Below are 9718 nucleotides of genomic sequence, written 5' to 3'. Positions count from 1 at the left end.
CGAATGCAACTTTTTCTTCTCTGCGATTAGAGAGTTGATTCTGAGGACTAATGCTCTTCTTTTTAGGCCATGTCTACAACAGATTTTTGAGATTATTAATGATATGGAGAAATCGATAAAAAATGTTAAGAGCCTTTACTTTTTTATTAATTTTGCTTCTCTTTATTTCTTATGGAGAGAAAGGAATGATAGGAAATTTAGCATATTTTAGTACTCTTCTGCTGCAATTTGCCGCAATGTTAAAAAAGCTATCTTTCTCAAATGATAAACATGGAAAAAATAGAATGATATGCTCTAATAATGGCGGGGTTGATGGTGGGTGTCATTTTATTATGGCTTTTGGGTTGGAAATCCTGAACATATTGTTTCTACTTGGGGGCTGTTTGATTTTCTAGCATTGGTCATACGTACCTACGTATTTTTATGACCGTATATATTGTTTTTTCTTGCCTCGAAGTTAACTGATAGTTTTTGTTGCCCGGGTGTCTTTCTAGATCAAATTTCTGTTATCATTAGCTGGCTAGTTTTCTGGTGCCTTCCGTGATACAAACATATCTTTCTATGACTAACTTGGAGGGATTTTGCAAGCCTTGGACAATGATGACTTCCTTACGTTTTTTCAAGTCGAGCCCTTGGATGGTGTGGGCAACTAGTGATCTGTGAGATTGCCTTTTTGGAACTAAATCTCCTTTATATTATTGAAACCTGAGTCCTTACTTTTTTCAAGCTTTTTGTGTTGTAATGGTTATGCATCTCCTCTTGGAAAAAAATATTACGTGCGGGTCTGGATTCGTTCGGAGACCAATAAAAATGTGCCACGCCGCCCCAAAAAATTTACCGCGCTCGGTACCGAACGCGGAACCGAACCGTTCTCCTGTCTATTGTCCGCACAAAATAAACGCTCCATACATCTTTCTCATTTTTATGGTTCTTTTTCAAGCACTCGCCTATGTTCTGATAGTTGAGTATTTTTGGATAAGTTTCTTTTTTAGATAGGAGTACTGGAACTTTTATTTTATCCAGTGAACGTACGCTCCTCTACGTTCGGTTTAGGTAAACAAAGCGCCTGTACCGAATACCGAGTTGTACCGAGTTTTTTCAAAAGTTCAGAAGTACTGACCCCTTTTATTTGTATTTTCCTCAAATCTAATTTTCTATATATAAATGAAAGCGAAGCCCAAAATTAATTTAAAAAAAAACAGACAAGTAGGATCCATCACAAATTCACGATCAACCAAGTGGCAGACTTCACACCTCATGCCAACCTGTGGTAATGACGGAATAAAGACAAAAAAACAACTCAGCATAATTTATAACCAACGAAAGCAAAGAACACGCGAACGGGATAAAAAATCCAATCCACGTCTCTCTTCACAGCCACAACTCTTCAGATTCTCCTTCCCTCCCCACTCTCAACCACAAGTCCTCTGCCAGTCCGTCTCTCATCTCCGCTTAAAGTAACCACAGCACCCAAGCAATTCCTCCTCAACGACGAACTCTGCGCTTGGTCGAATATGGGCTGCGCAAACTCAAAACGACTCGATGCTGTGGTTGACGCTGACGTCTACCGGCCACCGCCAAACAGCATCGCTATCTTTGACATCACGAAGATAGACGAGCCCTGGCTACTCACCACTGTCCCCGTAGACGACCACATGGACAAGAATCCGCCAAAGGCAACCCCGGTGCCGCTTTCTTTGCTCGAGAAGCTCGATTCCTTTGAACTAGCTCCGAAGTCCTGGTCCGAGGTCAGCAAAGCATTGGAAGACCTCAAGCCCTCCCTCCAAAAAACCCCATCGCAACCATTAGCAACCTCCAGAAAAAGTCCCCCAATCCTGCCTCCTAGCAACATCGAACGCGCTTCTAATTCGCTTTCTCGGTCATCGCTACCAGACCTGGCGGGTTTTCGGTCAGTTAAGGAGAACATTTTCGTGGTGCGGGACCGACAGGAGCGGGAGGGCATGAAGGACCCGCAAGAGTTACAGAGGTGGAAGAGACGGGAACCGCTAGAAGGGTATACGGAGAGGCGGCCTCCAGGTAACTCAGACGGGGTTGTGCTTTACACGACGACGCTGCGGGGGGTGCGGCGGACTTTCGAGGATTGCCAGCTGCTGCGGCTGGTTGTGGAGGGGCATGCAGTTGAAGCCGGTCTGGAGGTTGACGAGCGTGACGTTTCGCTTCACGGGCAGTATTTGAAGGAGGTAAGGGAGCTCGTCGGGGAGAGTGCAGCAGTTCCAAGGCTGTTCGTTGCTGGGAGATATGTGGGCGGGGTTGAGGAGGTGGTGGAGCTGGCCGAAATGGGGAAGCTTGGGGAAATGATGAGGTGGGTGGGGAGGAGGTTAGGAGGGGAAGAGGTGAAAGGGGGAAGGAGAGATTGTAGTGGATGTGGAGGGGCGAGGTTCGTGCCTTGTACTGAGTGCAGCGGGAGCTGCAAGATCGTGGCGGAGGACGGGAAGCGTGTGGTGAGTTGCAGGCTGTGTAATGAGAATGGCCTTGCGCTGTGTCCCATGTGCCATTGAGTAATTTTTGTATTATTTCTTCATAATTAAATATCTACTATTATTAATAGAGATTTGTTGAAATGTGAAATTTAAGCTAAATTTAAGTTTACAAATATTTATAAAGGATTTTAATTTAATTTCCTTCCTAAAATATCATTACATATTGTCAAAAAAATTTCCTGACAAATAATTAATGTTTCAAAAATCCAAAATGTTTAAAAAAAATTTGGAAAAAAAAAGTTGTTAAAATTTGATTAGTGATAGAACTGGAAACGATTAAGTTTTAAGATTTAATAGTTCGACTAATATCGAATCGGATAATGTAATAAACATTAAAAATATTTAATTGATACTTAAATAATAATATAACTATATAATAATTATGAAATATTATTTATCATTTAATTATTTAATTAAAAAGAAGTTTAAAACTTTAAAGATATAAAATAATCATTTCTTATCTGAATAATTATAAATTTTTGAATTTTTAAAACTATTATAATCAAATTTTTATTTGAATATTATTTATGAAATATTTTTAAAATTCCTCTTGAAAGCATTCTATCCTCTACGGATTGTAGAAATTTGTAATAGTTATTTAGTCACACATTAATTGCGAGATTTGTATTGTTTTGCTTATATAGTTTTTTTTAGAATTCATGTGTTAAGAGGGCATATAGAATGATAGAATCGTGTGGGTATGATTTGCTAGTACTTAACAAATATTATGAATTGAACCATTGATTTTTAAAATCAGGGCTGGTTTAGTAGTTGGTCTGTTGAAGTCATATTTCAAATCGATTCTCACTGATTTGATGATGGAATCGCTTTTCATGGTTGAACCAATTGAACCGACTAGTCCGGTTCTTTTTTCAAAACCAAGCAAATAATACATTATTATAATCATTTCTTTTATAGTAAAATTTTTACTATTTGGAAATAAGTCTTTTTAATTATTGATATAGGCTCATAAGAATACAAATTCATTTTCAAAATTAATAATAATCAAAATAGTCCTCATGAAAAAATTTGGATTAATTTCATATAGGACTTTTGCTTCCCCTTTCTAATGAATGAAGCTTGGTATAGTTAGCCATTGAAGACTAGCTATATAATGTTATCTTGATGAGGAATAATTCTAATGAATATGTATACGAATAAATTAAATTCCTTCACTGATGTTTTAGTAAGTAATTGCTCGATCATAACAAAGCAATTCACCCATAAAAGGATAACTTTTGGGAACTCATTAGAATCAACTAGAAAGTCTACCTTGAGTTGGGTGAGTTCGGGACAGTCCATCAATCAAATTACTTGTTTCTTAGTAACATTGCTATCGTTAGCTCCCAGTGCATGATCATCGCCTCTAACCCGAGTTCACTTACATGAAGGCTTTCGTCATAGGACATGTAAATCTTTCTACCAATGCTCACCATTGTGTTAGACTCTTATTTCCTCAACACACGTCTACATATTCTCCCGTAGCGATCCATGACTTAGTGCAATATCATAACGCTCAACCGATCTGCCACTATATAACTTGTCCAACCTAGTGCCAACCCATAAAACACTAGAGTTTGCCCTCTTATAACACATGAAATTACTAAACTAGCTCAAACATGAATCATCCACCAAAGCTCTCCCACCAATTAGATTGTAACATGTGTATACATCGGTGTAGCATCAAATATGTAATCAATTTAGCAATGTTATATTATCTTTTACTATCTTACCCTCTATATAGCCCCCAAAATTCTATAAATAAGGGGTGATTCATACTGTATAAAAAATATAAAAAAACTATCAAAAGATGTCTCTTTGACAAATAGGAAATTTTATACTTGTCTAAGAGCTCTAGTCCGCCTCTACTCTTCTTCTATATTCTTTGATCTAACTTATAAGTTCCTTTGCTCTCTAGTTAAAACTACTAATAAAGTAAAGTGTTTTCCATTGACCAATTTTGACCCATCATCCTCTTACGTACGATGACTGTCAAGTGATATTGTTAACAAAAATATATATAGATCTTATAGAATGAGCAACGTCAACAATAATTATTAAGTGAAATTCATGTTCATTTTATTATCTTAAATTCAAGTACAAATGTTTGTTTTTGTTGATGTTGTGCATGAATATCTTAGAAGAATGCAAAATTATTAATGATAATAAACAATGTCGTAGCGCCCCAAACTTCATCATCATAGCGCCTTCAACGCCCCAACACCAAAATATGACATTACTATATTAGAGCCTCAGGAAAACTCATATTTTATTCAATGCTAGAAGGAACAAATCTCAATGCTCCAATGCTACCCATTGCCTCAGTATCACAAATGAACATTGCGGTGATAGAGCCTTAGGAAAAATTATATCGAAGAACCAACCTCTAAAGCATCAGAGTGCTGATTGGTGAATAAAGTGTCATAACGCCCTTCTTTGTGCAATGCCATGGTGTAACTTTTAATAAAATAAGAGCCATGCTGGATTAGCCAAGCATTATGCCATGTTAACCATTCATTGCGCTTGGATAACCCAACATCGTAGTAGAGCCAATTTAGCATAGCAAAGGCATTATTTTATATTTTAACAATATGATGTCACCCTATTGAGTGTCATGATGCCTGAGCTTATTTTTATAAAATATATTTTTTTTTTTCTTTTCCTTAGAGTCCAGTTAAAGTCCTGATAGTGTGCTGTGATATGCTTTTAATAGAGTGGATGGTCATCAATATAAGAAAAAAAAAAAAACACTTAGGTGTGAAAAGGAGTGTGGAGAGCAAAAATATGGTGAGTGATTCACCTATGGAAGAGTCCATCTATAGGATTTATTTGGGATTCTCCAATTCATGCGATATTTTATGCATCTCTTATATTTGTACATTTTCTTGAGGATGAAAAGAAATTTATTTTGTTTGAGTTTAATTCCTTCATTAGATAAAATCGTCATTTTAGAAAGATGATGTGAATACCTTTGCGTATCCTAATATAGACTCTTGTATAAAATAATGAATTATTATTCTCAATTGCTCTAATACTTAATATAATTTGTGTAATGGTCAGATATTAATTTAAAATCTAATGTTATACATTACCTCGATGGAGGAATATTGGAACAAGAGAATTGGGATGAAATACTTGCATGCCTAGATATAAGATGTTTATTATTCTTGGATCTTTAGAGATAGAGTTATTATAGAGAGGCCATAATCTTTTTTTTACATACAAGCTCAATAGAGATCTAGTGGTGTAAATACTCTGATTCACAACTCCGATAATGAGTATGCTTATTAGTACATTCGATCATTCACTATCATAAGTCTAAATCATCTATAATTCCCTTTATTTGCTTTTGTTTCTGCATTTCTAAGTAGAATCATTAATTACCTATTTATTTCATTATATAGGATTAATTTAGTAGCTTTAGATAGTACTAGAGTCTTTTACTGCATAATATTTCTTTTGGGAATGGCACTCTCGCATACAATTTATTACTTAGTCAACACGTGCACTTGTATTATTGTTATTTTAATGTCTTAACAGATATATGAAAGTTTGTGAGGGTTATTAAACCTTTATAAACTAGTCCGAGGCTATCCAAGAGGGGGTGAATTAGTTTTTTAAAAGATTACTTAAGGTAAAAAGCAAATATTTTTTAAATCATTTTTTATATTTTAAAATAAACAAATTGTATCCCATAATGCATAAGTAAATCTAATTTCATAATATTTGCAAACTAAAACCGTTCTTCCAAAACACCACAGCATTTATCACAAGTAGTCCAGACAATATTGGAATTAGTAGAACAACCTTTCCAAAAAATTTAATGATGAGCTTATGCACTCTATTGCAAACTGCTTGAGTCGGAAAAATAGTTTGAAAACTATAAATTGGTAAGGAACAAAGAACACTTTTGATAAGAGTAACTCTACCACCAAAACTCAAAAAATTAGAATCCCGAGATAAAAGTTTATTCTGAATAGAGGAAATACGATCATCAAAGAGAAAAGTTTTCTTTCTACCTTTAAAAAGAGGAACACCAAGATACTTAATAGGTAATTGGTCATGCATAAAATAAGTTAAATCTTAAATGGCAATAATATGATCATTGGTAATTATGTTAGAAGCAATAAAACAACATTTTTTTTTTGTTAACAGATAAGCCACTAGCCCTTTCAAATTGATAAAAAAAATCCATAAGTTTTTGAATCCTATTAATAGAAGCATTAGTAAAAGTAATAAAATCATTAGCAAATCATAAATAAGAAATGATAAAACCACCCAACGTTCTAAAATAAAGACTAGAAGTATTCTCAAAAAGATTGGTAATTACCCTAGATAAGAATTCAACTGCAATAATAAAAGAGCAAGAGAAATAGGATTACCTTATCTTAAGTCGTAAGAAGATTTACAATAACCATCACTAGAACCATTCAAAATAATATAGAAATAAACACCTTAAATAAAATTCTTAATAAGGTTAATAAAAAAGGAATTAAAGCCAAAGAAATTTAGAATGTGATAAATAAAGGTCCAATCAATATTGTCATAGGCCTTGGTAATATCCAATTTAAAAATTAAGTTACCCCCTCTAACCCTAACATCTAGGTCTTGGCAAAAATCTTGGGCCAATAAAATATTATATGGAATGGACCTCCCAATCATAAGCCCCATCTAAGAAGGAGATATAATTCTAGGTAAAATAAAAGTAAGACGATTCATGAGAACCTTAGAAATTAATTTGTTTAAAAAGGAACAAAGGATAATAAGTCTAAGATCCTTCCAAGTACTAACAAAGTTTTTTTTGGGAATAAGCACAATAGAAGTAGAAGTAAAAATTTAGGAATAGCATTACCGGCAAAAAAATCCAAAACGACAGAGAAAATATCATTATTGATAATGTTCCAAGTTTTTTGAAAACCTGAATGATAAAACCATCAGGCCCAATAACAGAGTCAGTATTCAAACCAAAAAATAGTCTCTTTAACTTCCTTAAGAGAAGGAGGTTTGAAAAGATTCTCATTATCCCCTTAGAATATAAGACTGGGAATAAAAGAATGTTAATAATTTGACCAGGACAAAAATTCTTATTGAGGTGATTTTGAAAATACTACACATCTAAATTAGTAATTTCCATAGAATTATTAGTGAAAGAACCATCCCCATGTTGAATTCTATTAATATAATTTTTAGCCATTTTTCTTTTAACCAACTCCTAAAAATATTTAGTGTTATTATCACCTTCAACGAGATGCTTAGACACATCTTTTTATTTCCCAAAAACATCCTCCCGAGCTTGTAATTTAAAAAGCACCTCTTTAGCAATTCTTAAAAGAGTAATATTATCATCAGAAGGATCAACCTGGTATGTAGATTCAAATTATCAAGTTGTTGCTCAACATTCAAGATATTTGAAAAAAGATTTTAAAGACATTACGGTTCCACCAATTTAAAACTTGCTTAATCCTTTTTAGCTTAAACCAAAGTCTCATCATACCAAAACTAGAATTATGTAGATTTATGGGGGCTTGCCAATTGGTTTGAAAAACATCTAAAAAAGAGTCATGAAGTAACCACATGTTTTGAAATTTGAATTACGAAGAAGCATTAAAATGTCTAAAATTAAGGCCAAAAAGAAAAGGAGAATGATCATAAAGAGTTTTTCTAAGATGTTGCATATTAATAGAGCTAAAAGAATTAAGCCAAGAATTATTAAAGAGCACACAATCTAAATGTTTCCATAAGTTACCCCTATTCCAAGTGAAGTTATTACTAGAAAAACCAATATCAATCAAATTACAATCCAAAATCATGTAACTAAAATCCTCCATAGAACGTTAAGAAGGAGAAGGGCCTCCAATCCTCTCAGAAGGATTAGTACATAGAATTAAAGTCACCACCTACAAGCTAAGGCAAATTATAAATACTGTGAAAATTTTTGATTTGATCCCAAAGGAATTTTCTAATATAATAAGAATAAGCTGCATACACAAAATAAGCACAACAATGAATATCAAAGACCTCAACTTTATAATGCAGCACTTTTTAAAATCATTAATAACATCTATTTTAATAGGATCCTTCCAAAAAATCCAAATCTTATTAGCCACATTTTAAATAGTGTAATTAAAATAAAAAAATTGAGAGTTACTAATTAACCTATTAGACAAAATAAAAGGCTCAATAAGAATAAGGAATAAACACATTATGAACATGACATAAATTCTTAACACGAATTCTAAAAGAGGAACAACCAATGCCCCTCATATTTCAAGTAATATAATTAAATATAAAAAACAATATTAATGGGTAGTATGCGAACAAGTGGTCCTAGGAGATTGTAATATGACATGATGTTTCTTTCTTCATTGTTTATTATGGAACCTAATGAAACTAGTGTCATTATCATCTTTAACAAAGCATTTATCAACAATTCCAATATCTTTAGAATAAGTTAAAACATCACTATTATAATGAGAAGTTGAAGGAATCTTATTATCAATTTGTTGGACCTCTTAATTTACCTGTTGAGGACATTCATCCTCCATAAACATACCATCATCCATATTACCATTACTCCTCATAGTAGGGCCTTGCAAATAATCCCTAATAGGGGAGCTATCTTCCACCAAAACTAGTTCACCCTCCTCCAATAGGTTATCATTCCCTTCACTTTCTTTATGAGCTACATCAACGGTTGCATTAACTTCCATCTCATTCTCTTGGTCATTTAAAAGTAAGGGATTAGAGGGAGTGTTAGAGATTAGATTACCATCCAATTCCAACAAATTTGTATTAGTCAAATAAGGATGGATGAAATCAACAACAATATTGTTTTAGATAGCAAAATTAGATAAGTTTGGTTTCACCCTAATCTCACAATCAACAAATGAAATAAAAGAGTTGCATTAACTCCCTAATCATGATTCTAAAAATTAATGTTAACATTTAGTTGAAGAACATCGCCAGCTAATGAAATAGGCTCCTCAATAACTTGAGAAGGTTTAGAGATATTGTTCTTTAAGTTAATACCATCATGAGTCAAATTGGCTTCCACCCCCTACATATGTTTGGATGAATCCTTATCTTTACTAAGATGGGGGTGTTTTCGAAAGCAATCATTAATACCATGACCGTGCATCTTATAATAAGAACAAAAGATAGGTAAAATTTCATATTCCACTATTTGGAAATAACCTATCACCTCCGACCCAATCCAT

The 9718-nt window shown here is 33.8% G+C and overlaps 1 protein-coding gene across 1 annotated transcript; it reads left to right on the top strand.

Annotated features, from left to right (window-relative positions):
- Nucleotides 1-1372: 1372 nt before the first annotated feature.
- LOC110100199 lies at nt 1373-2582 on the top strand. Its single transcript, XM_020827622.2, has one exon. It carries the CDS (start codon nt 1515-1517, stop codon nt 2517-2519), a length of 1005 nt encoding a protein of 334 aa, XP_020683281.1. The 5' UTR covers nt 1373-1514; the 3' UTR covers nt 2520-2582.
- Nucleotides 2583-9718: the final 7136 nt, after the last annotated feature.

The sequence above is a fragment of the Dendrobium catenatum genome, unplaced genomic scaffold (assembly GCF_001605985.2).
Source record: "Dendrobium catenatum unplaced genomic scaffold, ASM160598v2 fragScaff_scaffold_933, whole genome shotgun sequence".
Classification (NCBI taxonomy): Eukaryota; Viridiplantae; Streptophyta; class Magnoliopsida; order Asparagales; family Orchidaceae; genus Dendrobium; species Dendrobium catenatum.
This window is presented reverse-complemented; position numbering and strand designations above follow the sequence as displayed.